The sequence below is a fragment of the Trachypithecus francoisi genome, unplaced genomic scaffold (assembly GCF_009764315.1).
Source record: "Trachypithecus francoisi isolate TF-2019V2 unplaced genomic scaffold, Tfra_2.0 Lachesis_group0, whole genome shotgun sequence".
Classification (NCBI taxonomy): Eukaryota; Metazoa; Chordata; class Mammalia; order Primates; family Cercopithecidae; genus Trachypithecus; species Trachypithecus francoisi.
In genome coordinates this window covers 18012377-18036213 of record NW_022681453.1, presented here as the reverse complement: position 1 = coordinate 18036213, position 23837 = coordinate 18012377, and the positions used below count along the sequence as shown (strand labels likewise).

At 56.9% G+C, this 23837-nt stretch overlaps 1 protein-coding gene across 1 annotated transcript; it reads right to left on the bottom strand.

Moving 5' to 3' along the window:
- Positions 1 to 1865: 1865 nt before the first annotated feature.
- Positions 1866 to 18490, bottom strand: SLC38A3 (solute carrier family 38 member 3). Its single transcript, XM_033208143.1, has 17 exons — positions 18361 to 18490; positions 17457 to 17532; positions 8832 to 8983; positions 8649 to 8730; positions 8361 to 8476; positions 7673 to 7746; positions 7496 to 7588; positions 7315 to 7396; positions 5831 to 5913; positions 5678 to 5736; positions 5315 to 5479; positions 5159 to 5238; positions 4786 to 4886; positions 4439 to 4563; positions 4208 to 4352; positions 2860 to 2963; positions 1866 to 2771 (listed from the first exon to the last, which is right to left on the bottom strand). The coding sequence occupies exons 3-17, from the start codon at positions 8930 to 8932 to the stop codon at positions 2667 to 2669; spliced, it is 1515 nt and encodes a 504-aa protein (XP_033064034.1). The 5' UTR covers positions 8933 to 8983; positions 17457 to 17532; positions 18361 to 18490; the 3' UTR covers positions 1866 to 2666.
- Between the last annotated feature and the right edge of the window lie 5347 nt (positions 18491 to 23837).

The following is a 23837-nucleotide window of genomic DNA, read 5'->3' as shown; positions in this document are numbered from 1 at the left end:
TAACAAAGGAAAAAACCTGGGAAATTTTTCAATGCATACACAAATGCTTAATGATGCCTGAGGGCCTGCAGACCATGGAGGCCAAGTGTCTGGAATTTGACAGCCAGGGACAACGGATACTCATTTTCTTTTTTTTAATTTTTTTTTTTTTTTTTTTGAGACGGAGTCTTGCTCTGTCACCCAGGCTGGAGTGCAGTGGCGACATCTCAATTCACTGCAAGTTCCGACTCCCAGGTTCACGCCATTCTCCTGCCTCAGCCTTCCGTGTAGCTGGGACTACAGGAGCCTGCCACCACGCCCGGCTAATTTTTTGTATTTTTAGTAGAGACGGGGTTTCACCGTGTTAGCCAGGATAGTCTTGATTTCCTGACCTCGTGATCCACCCGTCTTGGCCTCCCAAAGTGCTGGGATTACAGGCGTGAACCACCATTACTGGCGATACTCATTTTCAAACAGTCATGTGGACACTTGGCTCTTGAATCTAGTGTAGTGGCCACGTTACCTGCCTCCTCCTTGCTGGAGCCTGCTGCCCACGGTCAGGCTGGAGGAGACCTGACTGGGCAAGCAGAGATGGCCTCTTGGGCCAGGGCCCAGGCTCCTTCCCCACACCAGTTGTGTGTATGTGTGTGCGCAGAGGGTGCTACCTTTAGCATATTCACCTGGTCTGCGGGGCCTGAGCCAGAGGTGGTGTCCTGCTGCTGTTCTGACCTGCAGCCTTCTATGGATGGAGGGAGTACAAGAAAAGACCCCCAGGTCTGCCTGCGGGATGGACTCGCCCTTCATTGTCCCCCACTGCCTGGGAACCAAGGGTTCCAGGCAGGGTTATGGCCCCATCGAGACCTCTAGAGGGCAGCCCCTCTCATCAGAACACCCTGTGCTGCATCCACCTCTAGGCCAGTGTCCAGCTCTTTCCTGGGGCCACAGGGCTGCTGGGTGAGTCCCCAGCCTGGAGTCAGATGCCTGGGCCTGATGGAAACGGGACTCAGGAAGCTCCCCTCTGCTGAGCTGGCACTGCTGTGGGCCTAGCAGCCATCGGCTTGAGGAAGTTCTTTCTTCAGGATTTTCCTGAGCTGGCAGCTGCCTTGCAAATTCAAACTGGATCTTTCCTGCTGTCCTTTCCCCAGCGGCCTAGCCTGGTGCAGGGTCTCTTTTAATGAGGGTTTGGTGCCAAGACCTGCGCAGCTCTATCCCACTGGGTCTCAGCTGGTTCAGGCCTGCTCAAGGCAGTGGGCAGCTTCCCAGTCCCACCGGGGCCAGGACACCTGGGGCTGTCCTGCTTCCTTGCAGCCCCTGCCCTACCTTGGACTCCCGCCTCCCTTTGCCATTTGGGGGCCCCCACACAGGGACTACTAACCCACTTTATTCACAGTGGATTTTACTGTTAATAAAAAGATCAGCCCAACAGGGCACAGGATTTCTGGACTTTTGTCCCCAGACTCAGGGCATTGACAGAGAGTTGACATGGCAGCCTGGGAGCTAGGGGAGGGAAGGGGGCCCTTCCTGGGGCTCCCTCAGGGCTCAGCTGCCCCCAGCTCAGACCCTCCCTGAAGCTGCTGGGGATGCACCTCACGTTGCCTCCTTCCGGAGGCCTCTCTCTGTCCCACTTCCTGGGGCCTCATTAATTCCTCCCCACCTCACCCCGTGAGAAAGCAGGTCTGTGCTGAGCCTGGCCCAGGCCCAGAGCTGGGTCTGAGTGTGCCACTGGTTAGTTTGGGAGGCAGGGGGTGGGGTGGGTGGGGGACTTGCCCTGTCCCCACCCTCATCCCAGACAAAGAGACGGGGGCCCTCAATCACCATCCATGTTCTGGCCCCTACCTCACTTTCCAGGAATCCAGGGACCATGGAGACCAAGAATAGAAAACACAGCTGGTCTTATGTATAATATTTATAAAAGAGGGCTGCCAGCCTCCCCACCCTGTCCCAGTGTGGCCACTGGGGTCTTTGGCTCCCGGGGGCAGGCCACTCTGGACCTCGGCCTGTCTCTTCTCCCAGCAGTGGAATGTGAGCTGTGGCCCAGGCTTGTGGCAGGGGGAGTCCCAGCCTCCCCAGGACTGGTGAAGGGACAGGGCAGGGATCTCTTGGGGATAGCTACACCAGCCCCACCCTCAGCAGAACCTGCTGGCCCCAGCTATGGGGTATGGGAGGGTGTCATCCTGTGAAGGGGAATGGGAGAAGAGTATCCAAGGGCCCAAGTGTCTGAAAAGGGCCTAGGGAATAAAAGGGGGGAAAACAAGTGGGCTGGGGAGATGAGGCTCCAGAGCATAGACCGTGGCCTAGCAGCAGGGTAGGGGAATGGCTCTAGGCTGATTCCAGCTCTGTATGTTTCTACAGGCTGTATCTCCTCAGGAGGCAGCTGCTGGGCCCCAGTGTATGCATCTGTGCAAGGAGGGAATGAGGGGCTTGGGTGGGATCTAAGTCGACAGTCCCACCCTGCTCCCAGTTCAAGAAGCCCCTGCTGCTCTGGAGCCTAGCAGGGTAGTGGCCCAAGGGCCTTGGTCCTGGCTCTTGAACAAAAACCTTCCACAGAGAGGACATGGGGCCTGGCTGAATGCCACAGTGTTAATTGCGTCTTTCTCCTCCCCCGACTGGCCACTGGATGGGAGCAGGGGCTGAAGAGTATGGGCAGGGCTGCTAGGGTGAGTAGACAGAAGAGCATGAGGGTCACCCTAGTGGTTTCCTCCATGCCGGCTGGTCCCTGAGGCCCAGTCAATGATGATGAAGCTCAAGCTCATGGTCATCAGCAAGAAGCCAAGCACAGCAAAACACAGGGCCTGTGAGATCAGAAGTCAGGGTCAGGTCCAAGGTCAGGGCAGTTCCCTTAGCCCCATACCAGCCTACCGGCCTCCAGGCCCCTCGCACCAGGATTTTGGGGGTGGATCTCGCAGGCTCCTTCTCCGTGGGCATGATTCGGAAGTAGAAGATGGCAGGGAAGATGAAGATGAGGCATGGGGCAGATGTGGCACCTGCAAAGAACAAGACATGGCCACTGCTGGCTCATATCCTCCTACTGACTAAGGCTTGGGGATGGACTTTTCAATGAGATCAAACACTCCTTATTGAGAGAGTTTCACGTAGAGACCACTGGAGAGCTCTGCCTGATGCTAGCCCATCAGCCTCTCCCCCTTGTTCTCTATCCATGAGGATAGAAGGCTGGTGATGTCAGTGTCAGGAGAATGTCAGCCAGTGAAGCTAGCATTGAGGAAAGGCAAGTCAAGAGATGGAGAGAGATGAGGGCTTAAGGGTATTGGGCTCCAGGCTACAGCTATACTTGAAGGCTTCTCTGTTATTTGAGCCAGTGAATTCCTTTCTGCTTAATTCATTTCGAGTTAGATTTCGGACATAGAGAACGAAGAGTGCTGTCCGTGATATCCATGATACTCAGCCCCCAGGTCTGTCTGTCAGTCCTGGCAGAGTTTGTTAGTCCTCTGAGTTGGGTCACCCCAAAGATATTTCAGAATTGTCTGCTCTACCAGCTGAGAGCCCCATCTGGAATGTGGCAGTGGATGGAGCGCCATACTTGAAGTGCAGTGATCCTGGGGCTGAATCAAGCCCAAGGCTCCTATTCACCAGCTGTGTGGCCCTGCTGCTCCTTTAATCACTCTGAACTTTAGTTTCCTGACATGTGAAATGTGGACAAGACCCAGTGAGATCCTTCGAGGAGGCCTCTGATCCCTGGGGTCCACCCCTGTCCTCCAGCATGGGGGACTGACTCAGTGACTCTGAGTCCCGAAAAGGGATTAGAATAGCCTATGGACAAAAGCTCAGATGGGAGGCCAAACTGCACATGGCCACTCCACTTAATGTAGGGTGTAAGCTCAGGAATCTGCCAGGGGCCGGGCGCGGTGGCTCAAGCCTGTAATCTCAGCACTTTGGGAGGCCGAGACGGGCGGATCACGAGGTCAGGAGATCGAGACCATCCTGGCTAATACGGTGAAACCCCGTCTCTACTTAAAAATACAAAAAACTAGCCGGGCGACGGGGCGGGTGCCTGTAGTCCCAGCTACTCGGGAGGCTGAGGCAGGAGAATGGCGTAAACCCGGGAGGCGGAGCTTGCAGTGAGCTGAGATCCGGCCACTGCACTCCAGCCTGGGCGACAGAGCAAGACTCCATCTCAAACAAACAAACAAAAAAAGGAATCTGCCAGGATTTGCAGAGGTGAATTCCTCTGGGGCAATACCCTGCTTCCACAGCAGGGCCAGACCCTCACCGATGACCCCAAAGATGCCCAGGATGTTGGGGGCAAAGATGACCAGCAGGTTGATACAAGTGAGCAGGCCAACAGCAATAAGCACGTGCCGCAGCCAGCTGAACTCCTGGTTCGGAAACAGCATCTGCTGGATGGCGCGGCGCACCTGGGGGACAGGTGGGAAGAATAATCAGCCTATTGGCCCCATCAGCCCCTCCCGCCACTGGTCTGGCCACCTGCCCATCAGCTCACCGGGAACAGAACGATGGGCACTGTGAGCGTGACTGCTGTCAGCACGGCTACACGCACACACAGGATCAGCACGTCAAATGAGTCCACCTTGCTGTAGGTGTGCAGCAGCTCTGACTCCACCCCATCTGTGGCAGGCAGGGAGGGTGGTCAGCAGGTGGCCCCGGGAAGGAGGTGGGATCTGAGCTGCCTGGGGGACCCCAACACTGTGGGGATTGGCATGCAGACTCACCTCCACAGCAGCAAGGAACACCCATGCACCACACGCCTTGGTATGGAGGGCACCATGGCCACAACCAGCCCCTTCCCCCCAGCCTGGCCTAGGCCTTTGCCCACCAGTGCCACCATACCATAGAAGGTGAGGTAGCCAAAGAGGGCAGCCAGGAAGTACATGATGTACATGACGGCGATGGACAGGTTGGAGATGTGCTGCATCTTCTTCTTGGAGGGGCTGTGGGGAAGTGGGGGATGGATGTTGATGACAAGCTGGGTAACATTGGGAGACCCCCATGTGCCCCAAGCCCTCTCTGGCACCACACTTTCACCATTCAGCAGCTGAGGGAGTCTCCTTCTTGCTCATAATCACCTCTCATGGCTGCCCCGGAGGTCTTAGATAAAGTGACTTGGCTCCTGTCACTCCCCTCTCCACATTCAGGACCACATCCATTCTCCCCAAACCAGCTCAAGGCAGCCCCGCCCCCGCTGCCAGCCACAGATACCTACTCCTTGAGCTCGGTATAGATGGGCAACACCTCGGGGTGGCAGACAAAGGCAAAGGCCATGATGGGGATGGTGTATGCTGTCTGGGGAAACATGAGGCTGTGTCAAGGCAGTCCCCTACTCTCACTGGGCTCCCCCACCGCCCTGACCTGTCAGAACCTGTGAGTTGAGCGTGAAGTAACTGGGAGTGCAGAAGGCTGCAGCCTCAGGCTCGATCTGCAGCTGCACCTTCTCCTTCATGGCCTCCATGTGGCTGAAGTTGCCTGCGGTGTTGTTGAAGTTGGGGGGCAGTGGGCAGGGCACGTGGAACTTTTTGTAGATGACCTGGAGTGGGGAAGGATGAGGGTGTTCAAGCCAGGCTGAGCTGCCTGGGAAGTTACCATGAAGCCACATCTAGATCAGGACTGGCGGATCTGCCTTCTGGCCCAGGCTTCCCAGAGACACGTGCCCCCACCTGATGACAGGGAACTCCCCCGAGAGACCCGCTGCCCGCTTTCTCGGCCAACATGGAAGATGACTCACTGCAATTAGGAAGAACACCATGCAGCTAAGAGAGAAGCCGCTGGAGTAGCCCAGGTAGCCTGCAAAGTGGAGGGGGCACTCTGAGACCTGGGGCCCCTCCCATGGTATATGCCTCCAACATCCCTTCCAAGGCTCTGACCCTTCCACACTCACCAAGCTGCCGCATCAGTGCCAGGGGCAGAATGATGATGACAGACACAAGGATCACCAGGTAGTTCCCATTTATGAACCAGTCCCTGCAGGGACAGGAATCGGGAGCCAGGGTCAGAATCCATTCAGCCTGGGATGGGGCCCCTGCCTCCCTCTGCTGGAGTTACCAGTGGTGCCAGTGAGTGACATCTGAAGAATGTTTGTCCACAGCTCTGAGTCTCACTTTCCCCATCTGCAAAATGGGCGTGCCCGGCCGGGCGTGGTGCCTCACGCCTGTAATCCCAGCACTTTGGGAGGCCAAGGTGGGTGGATCATCAGGTCAGGAGTTTGAGACCAGCCTGACCAACATGGTGAAATCCCGTCTCTACTAAAAATACAAAAAAAATTAGCTGGGCATGGTGGCGGGAGCCTATAATCCCAGCTACTCAGGAGGCTGAGGCAGGTGAATCGCATGAACCCAGGAGACAGAGGTTGCAGTGAGCCAAAGATTGCACCACTGTACTCCAGCCTGGGCAACAGAACGAGACTCCGTCTCAAAAAAAAAAAAAAGAAAGAAAAAAAAAAAAAGGGCGTGCCCTCAGTACTCTCCTTCAGGGTGACGTGAGAACTAAGGTTCCAGCCTGGCACACAGCTCATGCTCAGGACCCTCTCTATTATAGGCACTGCTGTTGCTTTTCTCAGGACACATAGGTCTGGGCCCAGCCTTTGGATGGAGGTGGGTGGGAGGAAGGGACCTGGTTCTAGAGGGAGGTGGTGTTTTCCACGGGGGTTTCAGGCACTTGCAATAACCTGTATCCCTTGCGGTTCCTTCTGGCATCTTGGCATTGCCTCATCCTGCTCCCTCCTCTAACCCACCAGGAATGGATATGGGGCACGGGGAAACAAGGAGATAAGGACCGGGGCGTCCTCAAAGGCAAGCCCGGAGGTCAACTCCTTGGGAAAGGCCCAGGGCCCTAGGGGCAGAATTCCGGCTCTCCCTCCTGCGGGAGCTACTCTCAACCTCCCAGCCCCTCTGCTTGCTCGGCTGGGCTGACAAGAGCAGGGCCTGACTGTGTCCCCTCTGTCCCACAAAACACGTTTGATGCCCAGTCAATGCTGGTTAAAGTAATAGGCAACTGGGACACCTGGGCTTAATCTCTTGGTAGGGGGGCAACCCCATGGTCAGGAATAGCAGGTGCTTACAGCTAAGCTTGAGCCTCCCACGCTCACAGGCTGGGTTCGGGGTGAGGAGGGGCCCAGCTTTCTCAGCTGCACCCTGCCCCTAGCCCCACATGCCCCTTCTGGAGGGTCCCCTGGGTGCTTCCCAAGTGAGTGTGAACTGAATGCTGGCTCTGCTGGCAATTCTCCCACCTCCACCAGCTTCTTGTCTGCTTTGTCTTGTCTCTCCCACTAGCCCAGCCTGGCACCCCCACCCTCACCCAGCCCCCTACCCCACCCCTCCTCATTGCACCGCACCCCTCTCCTCCCCTCCCCACTCCAGGGCTCACGAGGTTTTCTCCTCCAGGTTCAGGAAGGTCTGTATAACAAGTGGCAGCTCAGACTTGATGATGTACAGGTAGCTGGACATGGCTGTGGGGAGAGGGGTGAGCAGGCACTGGGGTCAGCCCAACCGGCCAGCTTTCGGGGCCGTCCGCTTGCCTACTGCCTGCCCCTGCCCACTGCTCTCACCTCCGATGTTCTGGAGCGTGATGGCCAGGGCTGCTGCCAGCTTTCCTGGGGTCCCAAAGGCACGGTAGCCCAGCTGCTCATAGGCACGGATGCCTGCAGAAGCAGGGTCAAGAAGTCAGGAACTTGCCCCAGTTTACCCACCAGCTCCCACCCATTCCAGGCTGGTGTGAAGCTCACCCACGACCCCTGAGGACTTGAGTAGCAGGTGGATGGAGTAGCTGGAGAGCAAGGCGACAGCCGTCAACAGGAACCTGGGGACACATGGGAAGATGGAAGAAAAAGGCCATTGAGGGCTACCCTAGCTGGCAGAGGGTGAGGGGCTCTGAGAGGCCTGGGGGTGAAGGGTCTGTAACCTGGGTGTCTGGACTTCCAACAGGTATGGATGCAAGCTCAGCAGGCCCCAGGGGTGATGAACACCACCCTGTTTGATCCAGGGTGGGACACACCCCAGAAGGGGCCCTCTGGGTCAAGAGTGTCCCTGTGACTGCCCTCTGAGCACCTTCTCCTCTCTAGTCCTTGAAACAAACATGTTTTCCATTCTGGCTTCAGGGCAGAGCCCCCAGGCAAAGGACACGTGTGCCCACACAAAGCCTGGCCATGGGGCTTGGCCATCATGTGTAAGGTGGCAGAAGGACAGTCTCTGGCCTGTAAGACTGGCCTGTGTTGTGACCTCAGTTGGTTTACTGGGCAGTGAGGTATATTTGTTTGGCTGTGGATGTTTTTTTCAGCCATGGTTTGTTAGTGTAAGAAGTGCCCACCCACTGCAGCCTGGGTGCTAGGACAGGGAACTGGCGGGTCCTGGGAGGTCATGATTGGTGACTTGCTTAGGGCCCCTATCTTTAGAAGGTTCTCTGAGGGCACTCACAGGAAAAGGATAATGCCCGTATTGGCCATGGCATAGGCGAGTCCCAGGATGCCGCTGCCCATGATGGCATTGCTGAGGTTGAACACTGACATCCCAAATGATGTCTTCCCCTCGAACTGCAGGCACCAGAATGGGATGGGAAAGGGTGGGAGGAGTCAGCAAGGGACAGGGGAATCGTGGCATTCCCCCTGACTGTCCCTCAGCCTCCCACTGCTGCCAGAGACCACCTCATTACTGCATCCAAGTTCCCCACAGTGTCCCCCAACAACCCGTTGTTGCCCTGCTCACGTCAGTGAAGTGTGGCTCCTTGCTGGGACTTTTCTGTAGGAAACTCTTGCCCTCAATACAGCTCCTTGTGGGGTCCTCGACTCTGTAGGCACAGGTCAGGGTGGGTGGCTCAGCTCCAGCCCTTTGCTCTGTACCCCTGCCCTGCCCTGTCTTGAGCCAGTACTGGGTCCCTCTTGTACTCACCTCTGGTTGCCTGCCACGGGGGTGATGACTGGGAGCAGCCCCTCTGAGTGTTTGCCATTGGGCACCAGCTCCACCATCTCTGTCTGCAAAGGCACCTCCATGGCTCAGGGCACACCACCAGGAGCACTGGTCTCACACCAACAGTCAGATGTCTGCAGAGCAGCCAGTCCCTCTGGTTAGCCCAATTACTTGGGCCTATGGCCCAGCCTCTACCCGAGGCCTGCAGCCATAGCACACCTCCCAGAAGGTCACTTGGAACATACCCGCACATGCAGCTCTGCCTGCTGCCTCCCTGGGATCTGCCGTTGGGGGGATCCAGCTCGGACACCTGAGTTCCCAGCATGTTCTAATGGGACACCCTAGCCAGTACATAATGCATTTCTTACACGCACACCCATCCAGGCAAGCCTTTGGGGTCTCGGTTTCACCATCTGTGAAGTAAGGGTCATCTGGATGACCCAAGTTCAGAGCCCAGTGGCACCAGCATCCCCAGATGCTCAGTCCCAGGTCCCCAGACTTCACTCTGGGTATGTACCCGGGATAGACTTATCCTCCTTGACATCGGTACTGGGTGATGGTTTCCTGCACTGACCCTGTGTCCAGGGGCCTCCTGCCCAATCTAGAATGGCACTGCCCGACGGCTGGAGGCCTCGGGACAGGGTGAGGGCTGTGGGCCCTGTTCCCAGCCGCCCGGCGGGCACTGCTGGCAGCCAGAACAAAGAGCCCTCTGTGGGCTGAGAGCTGGCGCTGGGAACGGCAGGCGCAGAGGCTGTCCCCCCTCCCCGGAGCCAGGATGCCTGAGGCGGTGCTGGGTAGCTGGACACCTGGGCCCTTCCCGCCTGGCTGCGGCAAAGGGCCCTCAGGGGGCCTTCCAGGAAAAGGGTGCTCCAGGGCCGGTTCTCTGTGCCACACACGCCTCACCCTCCACACAGTCCTGGCCTCAGGGCCATGTTTTCTTCCAAGCCTCTCCTCTACTGCCAGGCAGGGAACCCCCAACCCTCAGGGGCCCACTGTCCAGGAGTGGACCCTCTGAACAGACCCCCATTTCCTAGGGCCCCAGGCCAGGAGCTCAGGCCCTTGGCTGGCTGTAGAGGAGCCTGGGTCACCAGATCAGTCTCCCTTCTCAGGGCTTGGCCCTGCTGGGCCTCAAAGGAACCAGCTCCCCTTTCCCCACCATCCCTGCCCACTGCCCAGACAACTCACTGGCCCCTCTCCCATCACTGGGTCCAGGAATTGCCTGCCTCATACCCAGAGGTGGCTGGGCATAGTGCCCCCAGGTTCTGTAAGGACACCCTGAAGGCCAGCCTGGCCAGCAGGAGAGCTGAGGCCAGAGTGGAGACCAGTGAGGGGGACAGCCCTGCCAGGCAGGACAGCCAGAGCCTGGTCCTGAAGCCATGGCGCCCTCTCTGCTGGGGAACCCTGAATTCTGCCCTGAACCCCCCATCACCACTCCAGCCCCTGATGGTCTCAGGTCTGCCCTTGAATCTGGAGCACTGGGGGACTCAAATGTAGCACTCAGGGCTAGGGGTGAACAGGAGAGGCTGGGCTCAGGCCTCAGGCCTGGTGCCCCCGGAGGCTGCAGAGGTCACAGCAGCCTCTGGCCTCTCTGGTCAGAGGATTCCCTCCCTGTACTTCCCCAGGCAGCCCCAGGCCAGAGTTCAGATTCTGGCACCTGGACCCTGGAGACGCCACACATGGCACTCTTGCATCCCTCAAACTTGCCTCTCCTTCTGATGCCAGCATCTTACCTCCTCTCCTCCCAGCCCCACCTACTCAGGACTCTTAACAATGTTAGCATCTCTTCTTGAGCCCTCTCCCCTGACCCCAGAGTTGCCTAGGTCCACCTGTCCTCATGCCCCTGCCCTAAGCCTTGCCATCAGCATCCCTCCAAGGGTCCCACCTGGGTATGGAGGTGCCGGTGCTGGCGTCCAGAGCTACTCCAGAGTCCCTCCTGCACTCAGTTGGGGGTGCCCTCTCTCGGCCCCCTGTCCTGGGCAGGCTGGGACAGGCCCTCAGAGTGTGCTGAGCTGGCAGCCTGGACAAAACACACTTCTCTGCCCTAATATTCTTCCATAGCAGCCAGGCACTGCCTCCAGGGAGACCACAGTCTGTGTCATGGGCCGTGGGAGGTGTCTGAGGTCTGAGCTCCAGGTTCCCCATCCCCCCTGCAGGAGCTGGGCCTAGACCTTTGGGGCCTGGTGGCTATTACTCAATCATGACCAGTCATTGCTGGGTCTTGGGCTGGCCCGAGATCCCAGAAAGGATTTAGAGTATCTCTCCTCAAGTGACCTCCAGCCTGAAAGAGACAACCCCCCCAAATAGCACCCTCATCACTACCCTGTAGCTCCTGCTGCAACTCAGTGTAAGCCACATAGTGCTGTGTCTCAAAAAAGAGGATGGGGGTGCTGGGCGCAGTGGCTTATGCCTGTAATCCCAGCACTTTGGGAGGCCGAGGCGAGCAGGATCACCTGAGGTCAGGAGTTCAAGACCAGCCTGACCAACACGGAAAAACCCCGTCTCTACTAAAAACACAAAATTAGCCCGGCGTGGTGGCGCATGCCTGTAATCCCAGCTACCTGGGAGGCTGAGGCAGGAGAATCGCTTGAACCTGGGAGGTGGAGGTTGCAGTGACCCGAGATTGTGCCATTGCATTCTAGCCTGGCCAACAAGAGCCGAACTCCATCTCAAAAAAAAAAAAAAAAAAAAGGATGAGGGAATCAAGGAAGACTTCCTGGAGGAGGTAACAAAGCCAGTCCTAAAATTCCAGTAGGCACCCTGGGGTGTCAAACAGGAAACAGGGCACCAGACAGAGAGCACAGCATAGGCAGAGGCCCTGAGGTGCAGTACAAGGCAGGCTGTGAGGGTTGAAGGAAGGTTCTGTGGTGACAGACAAACCTGATAGAGCTGTAAAGGCCAGGTCCAGGAGTATGGACTTTGGTCCCGGGCAGGGAGGAGGGCTGGGGGCTGGGGACCAGGGTGAGGATTAGCACTGGCCTGGCATGGAGCCCCCAGCCATTCCCTGAGGCTGCCAGCCCATTTTTGACAGCTCCTACCCCTCAGGCCTGTGGCCTCCCGGCTCCTTTGTATCCAGGAGTCAGGGTAAACTCAGGGAAGGGCCCCCGCATGAGAAAGGATCCCAGCAGAGCCTGATCCCCTGTGTTGAAAGCCCAGAGTAGACCTTCTGGTGCTGGGCTTGGCCCTGCCTCACTGTGTGGCTAGGGTCAGCATACTCCCCAACTCAGGACCTCAGTGTACCCCTATCCTCTAGGGGTCCCATGAGGCTTGGTCAAAGTTTGGGATGAGTGAGGAGCCTCCCCAAAGCCTTCATCCCCAGGGCAGGCCATGGGTGCCCAGAGAGTGGCCAGGCGCTAGGGTGGGGAGATCATAGTGGCCTTGGGCAGGTCATCAGAATGGCATGTCATGGATGTAGTGTGAGCCCGGGCAGTAGATCAATGGCCCAGGCCCTTGCCCTGGGACCTGTTTTGCTTTCCTGGGAGATAAGGGCCAGGAGGGGCCAGGAGCCACAGGGATGGTGCAGCAGGTAACGCCCGCCCACGCAAACATCACACGGCGAGAATTCATCAGTCACACCTCGGCAGGTGTTGAGTTTGGCTAATTAAAGATTTTGAGCCCCAGGAATCCAGGCCACCTCAGGGCAGCTGATGCAAGCAGCTACAGGAAGCACAGCTCTCTGCCCAGGGATCAAGGTCCTTGGAGTCCCCAGGACTCTGAGCTTTGCTTTCCTTCCCCATGCTCAGAAACATAAGTGGGTCTGGGTCTGCAGTAGTGAGCTGGTGACAGGGAGGCCTTCACACTCTTTTTTCCTTGGTGGTCACTTGTACCAGCGGAGGCACAGACCCCCTGGAGCTTACTGCTAAGGCCCAGGCTTCCTGACCTCCGCCAAGATCTCAGGAGAGAGACAGCTCACCTGGCTTGAGGGTCCTTCATGATTATTCCTGGGGGCTCAGGGGTGAGGGCTGCCCCCAGTTCCAGCTCAGCTCATTTTTACCACTCCCCTCCTTGACTTAGACAGGGTGCCCCCCTTCTAAGTCTGGTACCCATCTGGACAGTTACCCCTCTGTCCACCTGCTCCTCCAGGCTTCAGAGGGAAGATGCCCCCTCCTAGGACAAGGTGTTAGTAAGCGGGGGAGCCAGATCCAATGGAGACATTTGGACTGTATGTTCTCAAGGCACAGCCACAGGAATTAGTGGTAGCTGATTGCCGGGGTCAGGGGTCTAGGGACAAAGCAAGTGGGAGGAGGATGTTAGAACAGGGAAAAGACACCTCTTACCCTCCTCCAGACCCACGTTTCCAGATTTTGACCCCAGTAGATTCTAGTCCTCCCTCTGCCACATCCTCCTCATCAACAACACAACAATGCAAGTGGCCAGTGTGTGACCAACACTGGGCTAATACTGAAGAAGTGATATGCAGGAGGGGGCACATTCAGGGGAAGGCAGATGGCCCAGAGAACTGAACTACTGGCCACATTAATCCTCAACCCCCAGTTCCCTGGCCTTGGGATCTAGGGTCTGTGGCTGTGTGTTCTGGGCATCCGGAGGTGTCTAGGAGGATCTGAGAGACCCAGCTGGGGCCGGAAGGTACACTTTCCTGTGGCCGGGTACATTTTCTAACAGATGCTTGTAGCTGGGCCTAACCTTAGGCACCTCAGCCTCCCTTCCCACCCAGCCCTGGACCCTCCTTGCTCAGGCTGCCACCCGTAGAGGTTGCAGCCAGAAGCTCTTGGTTCACGAGTGGGCTACAGCAACAGCAGCCCCCACCTCCCCCATTGCCAGTCTGCTGAGAAGGACGTGCAGCCCGAGGCCCAGCTGAGGCAAAGGACAGGACATCACGTGACTGTGGCCCCCCAGGGGCAGGGGAGACCCTGCGCCAGCCAGCCCATTCTCCTCCCTGCTGACCCGGAATCCCCTGGAGCCGGCCAAATATTTGGACAGCCGGACTTCTGGCCCCAAAGAAAGCTGAAACAGAGGCCTCGGGCAGTTCAGGACTCATCAGAGAGTCTGATGGGGGGCTAAAGTCAAGGTCGGCCTGGAGGAGGGGCAACATCCAACATCAGGAAGAAGAGGAAGAGGGAGGGAAGAGAGATAGAGAGGGAGAGAGCAGGGAGAGAAAACACAGTCATTAGCTCCATGCATCCATTCATACTGATCCATACAGAGAGACAGACAGACAGACAGAGATGCAGAGGCCCAGGGAGACAGGGAAATGCAGATGCACACAGAGGGACACAGACAGAAAAACAGACAAAAATCACATGCAGATAGCGGACAGACATTTAGACAGGGAGACAGAGAGTGACAGAGACAACCAGGGAGGTGAGAAACAGAGTGAGCACCCAGTCAGAGACAGCCAAATGGAGGAAGAGACAGACAATGAGACAGCAAGAGACAGTTGTAAGGCCGGGCGTGGTGGCTCATACCTGTAATCCCAGCACTTTGGGAGGCTGAGACGGGCAGATCACTTGAGCCCAGGAGTTCGAGACCAGCCTGGCCAACATGGTGAAACCCCATCTCTACTAAAAATACAAAAATTATCCAGGCATGGTGGCAGGTGCCCGTAATCCCAGCTACTCGGGAGGCTGAGGCAGGAGAATTGCTTGATCCCGGAGGCAGAGGCTGCAGTGAGCCAAGATCATGTCACTGCACGCCAGCCTGGGTAACAGAGAGAGATCCTATCTCAAAAAAAAAAAAAAAAAGAAAGAGACAATTGAGGAAAGAGAGAGTCCTAGAAAGAGCAAGAAGGGGAGAGGGAGCCAGGGATCCCAGGTGAGGGGGCAGTAGGCCCAACGGACACTGCCAAGATGGCCAGGCAGAACCCTGGAGGACCCCACAAAAAGACTGCTGCTGTGCCTTCAGGTCTCCACAGAGCAGGTTATGCCCCTACCAGCCAGGTACTATGATACCCAGAGGGTGGGGCTGAGCCCACTAGGGTCACAAGGCCAGGCCCAACTGGAAAGCTCAGAGATCCCTGGTCCAGCACCCAGGACTTGTCTACCTGAGCAATGGAAAATACATGTGGAGATGATGGTCATTTGGAGTGACCCCCATTCTCAGCAGCCATGCACGTGTGCAGACGTGCTGGCTGAGAGGCTGTGTACAGGACGTGGCCCGCAGAGCGGAAATTCAAAACCAAGCCACCCCAGGCCACTCGCCGGAAAGCCCCTCCTGCCCAGCAGCTGGTCCTTCCCTTTGGCCCCCAGAAGCCCCGCCTGGTCCTCTAGAGCCCCACCCTGTTCTCCTATGTCTGTCCTACCACCCAGAGTCAAAGGCCTACCCTTCGCCCACTAGACAAGAGCACACAGGGCACACAGTGGGTGCTCAGCAAATGTTAAATGAATGGAATGGCCAGGCTTGGTGGCTCACACTTGTAATTCCAGCACTTTGGGAGGCCAAGGCAGGCAGACTGCTTGAGCTCAGGAGTCCGAGACCAGTCTGGGCAACATGATGAAACTCTGCCTCTACCAAAAATACAAAAAAACTATCCAGGCTTGGTGTTGCGCACCTTTCGGTCCTGGCTACTCAGAAGGCTGAGATGGGAGAATTGCTTGAGCCTGGGAGGCGGCGGCTGCAGTAAGGCTAGATTGTGCCACTGCACTCCAGCCTGGGCAACAGAGTGAGACCCCATCTCAAAAAATGAAACAAATAAAAATAAATTAATGGAACGCAGTCGAGGCCCTCGACAAGCCCTCTTACCTGCTCCAACTGAGGCCTGGCCCCTGGCCATGTCTACACTGGAACATCCTCCCACTGAGTCCCAATTCTACTGTAGCATAGACTGTACATTCCACCTCAGCTTTCTGTTCACAGAGACGCCAAAACTGCACCTCCCTGGTGGCCCACCCGCACCACTCCCCTCCAAATATGTTTCCCTCTCAAACTGGATGCTTGTCCTCACACCCAGCCCAGACTTCAAGGGTGTGGCCAGTTCAGCTTAAAATCCTTCCCTGACTCAACCCAGAGACCATGAACCACCCAGCTAGTCTTGTTGTGCCTCAGTTTCTCCATCTGTCCAGGGCTTCAAGGCTACTCGCTAGGGCAATGGCACAAGAACAGGAGCAATCAGTTGTCATGATCTGGCAACTTGGAGCCCTGGACTGGTGTGGGGACCATTTGTGACATGGGCCAAAAGAACCAGCACACAACGAAGAGTGACTTGAGAGGCCAGCGAAGACATGGGTCCCATGGGCCCAGGCAGAGCAAAATTCTGAGATACACACTCCCACCCTCCCCAGAGATTCAGCTCCCTGCTCCCAATGTCAAGAAATCAGATTCCCATTTCTGGTTTCAGTTATTACAGCCCTCTCAGAGACGGGCCAGGCTTGGCGTCTTCCAGTCCTGATCCCTCCCACCAGTGATGCTTCTTGCAGGAAGGGTACCCTGGCTGTGCCTAATTTCCCCCATTCAAAATCGAACCATCCTTGGGTCTCTTTAGCTTTCTATCTCCCAGACTGAGAGCCCTGAGGGATTTGCTTCCTTTGCAAAAGGAAATGAGCCCCATCCCAGACCTTTTACAGAACAGGAAGAGGTGAAAGGTCCAAGGGCGTTTTCCAGGGGCAGGTCTGTGCCCCGAGTGGGTCATGGAAGAAAGGACAGGGTTGGCAGGCTGAAGGAAGGATGGGCATGAGTGGGGATGTCCTCCATGGTGTTCCTCAGGGCTCAAGAGCCTTTGACTTAGCCTTTCTCGGACCTGTTTGGGAACCCATACCTGGACTCAGGACTCAGGTCCCTGTGGGGGGAAAAGGGCGGGTCCCCGCAGGTCCCGCCCCTGGCTTCCCCCTGCCCGGGTGTAAACAAACGCACGCATTCGCTGTGGCCAATCGAAGGGGCCAACCGGGCGGGGGCGGGCTCTTGCAAACCAAGTCTTGGTTCCTTCTCTCCGCAGTGCGCTGCGCGGGCTCTGACTTACTCCCTACCCAGTTCCAGGTTGGGAGGAGCTCGCACGGCGCCCCGGCCACAGGTCAGGGAGCCACGCGCGCCCTGCGCCTTCTGTGCCCGCTGGCTCCTCTGCAAATGTCACCGGCTCTGGGACCAGCATGTACCCCGCGGCCCCTCAGGCGGCCCGGCCCGATCTGCCCTCAAGCCCTTGTCCAAAGCAGCCGGGATAAATATACCAGGATTCCCATCGTGCCAGTCGGGCTGCTCTGCCTGTCAGGCGCCCGTCGGGGCAGCGCTCCAGGGACTGCTCCAGGCTCCTCTTGGGTCCTCACCTCGGGCCCTCTGCAGCCTGCCCCACGGGCCCTGCCTCAGAAAGCCTGTGGCGTGCCGCCCGAGCCTCCAACAAGGCGTCCTGTGGTCCCAGCCCCGGGTGCCCGCCGACCTCCTGCTGTACCTCCCGGCCATGCCGAGAGGCCCCAAGACGACGACGTGTCCCTCCCGATACCTCCAGCGCCCTGCTCAAGCTCGGCGCTGAGTCCCGACTGGCAGGTCCCCAAGACCGGCGTCTGGAGCGCGCGGGGCTTTGGCTCGCCGGAGGCTGGGGCGCCTGCCCGGGTCAGGACGGGAGAGGAGAGCTGCCCAGAGCCCGGCTATGGACAAGGAGGGTGGACAGTAGCGCTCGGCCCACCCGATTCCCCTGTGCGGCAGGATGAACACCCGAAGCGGTACCTGGCCTCGCGGCTGGGCACGCGCGGCGCTCCGCTCGGGCCAGCGCGGTCCGCTCTGCTCCCGGCTGAACTCAAGGCTGCAACAGCGACAACAGCGACGTGGGGGATGAAGGGCGCCCGGCCCCGCCCCCGGCCCGCCCCCGGCCCGCCAATCCCTGGCGGCCCGCGGGAGGAGGGGCTGGTCGGGGAATGGCGGGGGCCGGGGCAGGCCGGGAGCAAAGGGGCGGCCTGAGCATTAAGGAGCCCCTAGGTGGAAGAGCAGAGCTGCCGGAGGGGCTCCGTTGAGTCTTGTAGGGGGAATGCTTCCGAAGCAGATTCTCTCTGAGGTCTGTGGGTGTCACCTTAACCCCTGAAACGCTCTGCCCACACCCCTCAAAACCAGAAGGGGAGCTTCAGTCAAGAGGACTGGCAATGCACAGCCTCAGTGAGGGATGCTTGAATGAGGGACTTCCTGGGGACACTCAGGCAACAAAATACCTCTTCTATCTGCCTCCCCCTTCCCAACCAGGGGTGGGGTGGGGGCGAGGGTGGGAGGGCTTCTTGTATCAATTCTGTTTCCACCCCAGATATTCAGAGGAGGCTGAGGCTGGAACAGAGAGGGCAGGGGTGACGAGGTCAGGCAAAGAGTAAGGCTTGGCTTGCTTGAGCCTCACCTGGGGCCCCCCCAATCATGACCCCCGTCCTTATTTAGAAGGTGTAGGAGACAGCTGTCAGCCTGTCCACAAGAAGGGGGCTGGGACTTGGTGCCCTGGGGACAGACAGGGGTTTTAGGATGGCCCGGTTCTTGGCTGGGGGTTCCTATCCCACCCCTGCCTGCTTTCCACACAAGGCCTTGGTGCTCAGAGGCGGGTGGTAGGTGTTAAGGTCCCAGGTTCTGCCAGTAGGAAGCTGGGGGAGATGCTGACCTTTGGGGTGAACTGGGGGGGTTCTCAGAACAGCTGTGCCCCTTGCTTCTCAGCCACTGGCTCTGATCCGATTAATCTCATGGCCTCTGCTGTTCCTATCCAAGCTGGTCTTCTCTGTGTCATGCCTGCCCCGCTTCCCAGTGCTGGAGGAATGCCCTCAGAGGACATACCCGACCCTCCCTTGCCCTGGGCTGGGAGTCAGGACTCCAGGATTCTCTCCTGCTGACTCACAGAACTACCACAGCCAAGCCCTGGCGTACCTCAGTTTCCCTCTGTCACATGGAAATGGCTGTCTTTTTTCCTGAGGGGAATGGACAGAGGGGAAGCTGTGAGACGGGGTAGGGGGCTCAGCTCTGGCTGGTAGGGCTAGAGAGAAAAGCATTGGGATGGTGGCAACCCCTGAAAACCTCAAGCCACTCGAACTTCTGCCTTGCTGGTGACTGGAAAATGGGAAAGGGCTGCCTTTCACTCCTCGTCTGGAGCCAATATCATCGCTAGATCAGAGCTCACTTTGACTCCCACCCTCCAAAAGGACATGGTTCTGCCATGGGACAGAGCCATATAGAAGAGGTGCTGAGGAGGGTCTCAGGCCTGCCTCCCACCTCTCAACCTCCTACCTGCAGACACCCTGGATGCTCACAGGAGCTGTCTGCAAAGGGCTGGTGGCTCTCACTGGCAGTTCATGAGGGGCCAGGGCTGGCTCAAGGTCACCTGGGATATGGGTGTTGGGGTCCTCAATCTAGACTGGAGGAAGCAGGGGCTGGCTGGGCTGGGCTGCTGTGGGAGGCCCAGAGGCGGGTATGATGTGGGGTCCCTGGGTCAGACCAGTTGTGGCCAGGCTGGGGGAGGGGTTGACTGTTTGTTGTTGCTAGGCCTGGGCCCTAGCCAGGGCAAACACAGCTCCGAGGCCTTTCCCGCCACCTGCCGAATCTCCCGGCCCAGCCTGTGGTGGCTGGACAGCTGGACAGCTAGGATGTGGCTCTGAGAGCTGCTGGTCGCCTTCTCCCAGAGGCTGGAGGGAATGTCCATCCGAGCAACCGCAGGGTTGCAGGCGGCCTCTTGGGATGGAGGATGGGGGAAGCTTTATCCCAGGCTTCAGCCCAGCCTCCGCCTCCACTGCCCCATCTCCGCAAACTTAAACCCAGGCCTGAAAGACTGCCAGACCCGTGCAGCAGAGCTCAGGGCTCCAGGACCACTCACATCCTCCTTCCAGGGCACCGATAGCCCTTGGCTCTCCTCCTTCCTTTCTAGTAATGAACTCTTAGCCACTAGCTAGGCCGCCTCTTTTCACCATGCCACCACCTCTGTTAACATGCTGTCCACACAGTGCCCCAAGACCATCTCCAACAGCAATGCCCCATCTTTGCCTCCAACCCAGCCCTTCCAGAGCCCAGTATCTGTCTCCCCTGACTCCTCAGACCCCTGCAGCTCCTGCCCCCACACCTGGCTGGTCTCACTCATATTTCCCCACCTGCTCCCAGCAGCCCTCTCCACCTCTCCCGGGCCTGGCTGGCCTCGCTGTACACGTTCCTGCTCTTTGCAGAACTTGCTAGCTTTCTTTTTTTTTTTTTTTTTTTTGAGACGGAGTCTTGCTCTGTCGCCCAGGCTGGAGTGCAGTGGCCGGATCTCAGCTCACTGCAACCTCCGCCTCCCGGGTTCACGCCATTCTCCTGCCTCAGCCTCCCGAGTAGCTGGGACTACAGGCGCCCGCCACCTCGCCCAGCTAGTTTTTTTGTATTTTTTAGTAGAGACAGGATTTCACCGTGTTAGCCAGGATGGTCTCGATCTCCTGACCTCGTGATCCGCCCGTCTCGGCCTCCCAAAGTGCTGGGATTACAGGCTTGAGCCACCGCGCCCGGCCTGAACTTGCTAGCTTTCATGCTCTTGTGCCTCTGCCCTCGTACTTCCCAGGGCTGAAGTTTCCCTACCCTGTCCGACCTCCTTGGCAGACTCCTACTTGTCCTTCATCATCCTCATAGATCACCTCTGAGAACCCTGCTTGAGTCATCGTGAAGAGCCAGCTAGTCCAACAATGGTTGCTCTTGCTGCTCTTGTCACCCCATCCACACAGCCCCAGCCCTAGTGTCTCCAAGCACTATCTCCAGGTGGTCTAGAAGTGAAAATGCCTGCAAGCTTGGAGGGCGCAAATCAAGGAGAGCCTGATGGCGAAGCAACCCACGGACTTGCTCTGCCAAGGGGAAGAAGGCACAAGCCAGGGTGGGGAGGGACAGGGCACCATGGGTGGAGAAAGGAGCTCGGCTGGAGGGAAAAGGAGCCTGGGGGTCAGGCTAGCCCTGGTGGGCGGAGGGCTGCGTGCAGGGCAGCACGCTCCTTCTGGGCTCGTGATCGGGAGTTTGAAATCCTCAGGAGAAGGTGGTTGTCACCCCTACACCTCAGGGTCTATTACTACACCTCAGCTGCTGACTATGCTCTGCTCAGTTTGGTGCCTGGGAGGCTACTCTTTGGGCATGAACAGGGCTTTATTGCCACAACACAGAGTGTAGAAGTATGGAGGGGACCCATAGGCAACCCTCTTATCCAGCCCTTCCCCAGCCTGGGCCCCCGGAACTGGTGACCTCATGGCTAAGGCCTCACCCCCACAGCCCTGACATGCCTACCCTCTCTCTCCTGAGATCTGGCCCCCAGCTTCTCTGGCCACTGAAGCGGCTTAATAAGCCCTGGTCACATGGACTGTGCTACTGCCTGTGGGAGGGCCCAAACCCCTAGTGGCCACCCGGCCAGGCCCTGACGTCAGCGGCATTAACTGTCCACCAGGCTTGTCTAATCTCTGGTCGGTGGCCGGGCCAGGTTAGTCCCGGCAGAGCCAGAGCTGAAGGCTGTGGGGGCCCTCAGGGGCACCTTGAGGTTGTAGGTCAGGTAGGGATGGTGGTGGCTGAGGTGACCACAGTAAATGCCCCCCACCTACAAGACTGGGGTGTGGCCACTGTGCTGACTCTGGGCCAGTGCTCTCTGATCCTCTGCACTGGACTATGAATCAGGCATCAGGTACCCATTGATCCTGCTCCTTAGGGTGTAATTACACTGGTGTGGTGAGCAGGGCTAAGCAGGTTTCAGGCTGGGAGACTCAGGGCCTTTCTGCACTTGCTGGCCATGGACAGGGCAGTTTGAGGCCAGGCAGTGTCCCCAACTCACAGAATCCGTGAGTACCGACCCTGAATCCCAGACCCCAAGGTCAGAAGCATATGTGGGTGGGACCATCTGGAGGGCAGGGTCCAGCCCCTGCATGTTGTTGGGGCTCTTCTGTCCCTTGCCCAGGAAGGCCGGGGAGCGCATTACCTTTCTGCCAAGACAAGGTGGCTATGCAGAAGGCCCTGCTAAGTCACCTCTCCTGACAGCTTCCTCCCACTCAAGCCTAACACTTCCAGCTCCTCAAGGCCTCCTATCCCATGCCCACTACCTCCCTCTGTCACTACCCGAATCCCACCTCACTCTAGCAAACTAGGGAGCGGGTCCTTAGTAGAGATGAACAGCCCTGGCTCAGTCAGGCCAACAGCACCCAGCAAGGGTCTTGCACCACTGGCCAGATCCTCCCCCCCCATGCCCAGTCTTCTGAGCAGCACCAATATCACTGCCCACATATGCGCTGGCCTCCCAACCCCATCCAGTGTTCTTCCTGTGTTCAGTCCTGGGTGCCCTCATGCTCACCTCTCCAGCCTCCCACAGGCTCACAGCTCCCTACCACCTGGACATTGAGGATGCCGCCTACACTTAGCTTTCTGTCCAGCACTGAGTATCAGTCAGCCTCCTGGGCATCTCTCCCAAGCACTACAGGTCCTGCAAATTCAGCCCATCCAACACTCCTTTGCAATATGGGCTTGGTGGGGGCGTTGCCTGTGCTTGCTCAACCACTCAGACCCCAACCCATGTCACTGAGCCCCTCGCCTTGTAGCCTTGGTTTTGTCAGATAATGGAGACATAACCTATGCCTCATGGGGACCCTAGCCACACTCTTCTCCTCCTCCAAACTCACACTGGCTCCAGGAAAAAGATGTGCCCCTATATACGTGTTCTAATGAAAAAAAAAAATTTTTTTTTTTTGAGACAGAGTCTCCCTCTGTCACGCAGTGGCACAATCTCAGTGCAACCTCTGCCTCCCAGCTCCAGCAGTTCTCCTGCCTCAGCCTCACGAGTAGCTGGGACTACAGGGATGTGCCACCACACCCAGCTAATTTTTGTGTTTTTAGTAGAGATGGGGTTTCACCATGTTGGCCAGGCTGGTCTCGAACTCCTGACCTCAGGTGATTCTTCCCCCTCTGCCTCCCAAAATGCTAGGATTACAGTCATAAGCCACCACGCCCAGCCTTAATGAAAACTTTTAATAATTATTTTTTCAAGAAGCAAATTTTGAAAATATTATTGGTTATTTTTGTCTCCATTAAACCCAGGAAAATAGAATTATAAGAAATTCTGGCTAGGCACAGTGGCTCATGCCTGCAATCTCAGCACTTTGGGAGGTGAGGCGGGCGGATCACCTGAGGTCGGAAGTTCAAGACTAGCCTGACTAACATGGAAAAACCCTGTCTCTACTAAAAATACAAAATTAGACAGGTGTGGTGGCACATGCCTGTAATCCCAGTTACTCGGAAGGCTGAGGCAGGAGAATCGCTTGAACCCAGGAGGCGGAAGTTGCGGTGAGCCAAGATTGCACCATTGCACTCCAGCCTGGGCAACGCAAGTGAAACTCCATCTCAAAAAGAAAAAAGAAAAAAAAGGCCGGGTGTGGTGGCTCACACCTGTAATCCCAGCACTTTGGGAGGCTAAAGTGGGTGGATTACGAGGTCAGGAGATCGAGACCATCTGGTTAACATGGTGAAACCCCGTCTCTACTAAAACTACAAAAAAAATTAGCCGGGTGTGGTGGCAGGCGCCTGTAGTCCCAGCTACTCAGGAGACTGAGGCAAGAGAATGGTGTGAGCCCGGGCAGCAGAGCTTGCAGTGAGCCGAGATTGGGTCACTGCACTCCAGCCTGGGTGACAGAGTGAGACTCCATCTCAAAAAAAAAAAAAAAAAAAAAAAAGATTCTGTTTAAGTTATAAATAAAATATTTTAACTTAAAATAATGTGAGTTTTAACATACCTACTTTTTCAAGTTTTTTCAACTATTTAATGTTCTGGAAAAAAAACAACCATTAAAAATACATAAAACGAGTTTGAAAGGCAACCCACAGAGTGGGGAAAAAATTTGCAAATCCTATCTCTGATAAGGAATTATTCTCCAGAATATATAGACAACTTCTAAGACTCAACAACAACATTAAAATAATTCAAAAATGGGCAAAGGATGTGAACAGGCATTTCTCCAAAGAAGATATACAGATGGCCAATAAGCACAGGAAAAGATTCTCAACATCACTAAGCAGTAGGAAAATGCAAATCAAAACTACCAAGAGATACTACTATTAAAAAAGAAAAATAGGCCAGGTGCAGTGGCTCATGCCTGTAATCCCAGCACTTTG

Excerpts from the sequence above, each read along its gene's own strand:
- SLC38A3 (XM_033208143.1), bottom strand. The coding sequence starts at position 8,932 with ATGGAGGTGCCTTTGCAGACAGAGATGGTGGAGCTGGTGCCCAATGGC. Across the intron at positions 4,887-5,158 it reads ATCTATACCGAGCTCAAGGA|CCCCTCCAAGAAGAAGATGC; the intron begins GTAGGTATCTGT and ends ACTTCCCCACAG. Across the intron at positions 4,353-4,438 it reads TGCCCATCGTTCTGTTCCCG|GTGCGCCGCGCCATCCAGCA; the intron begins GTGAGCTGATGG and ends CCTGTCCCCCAG.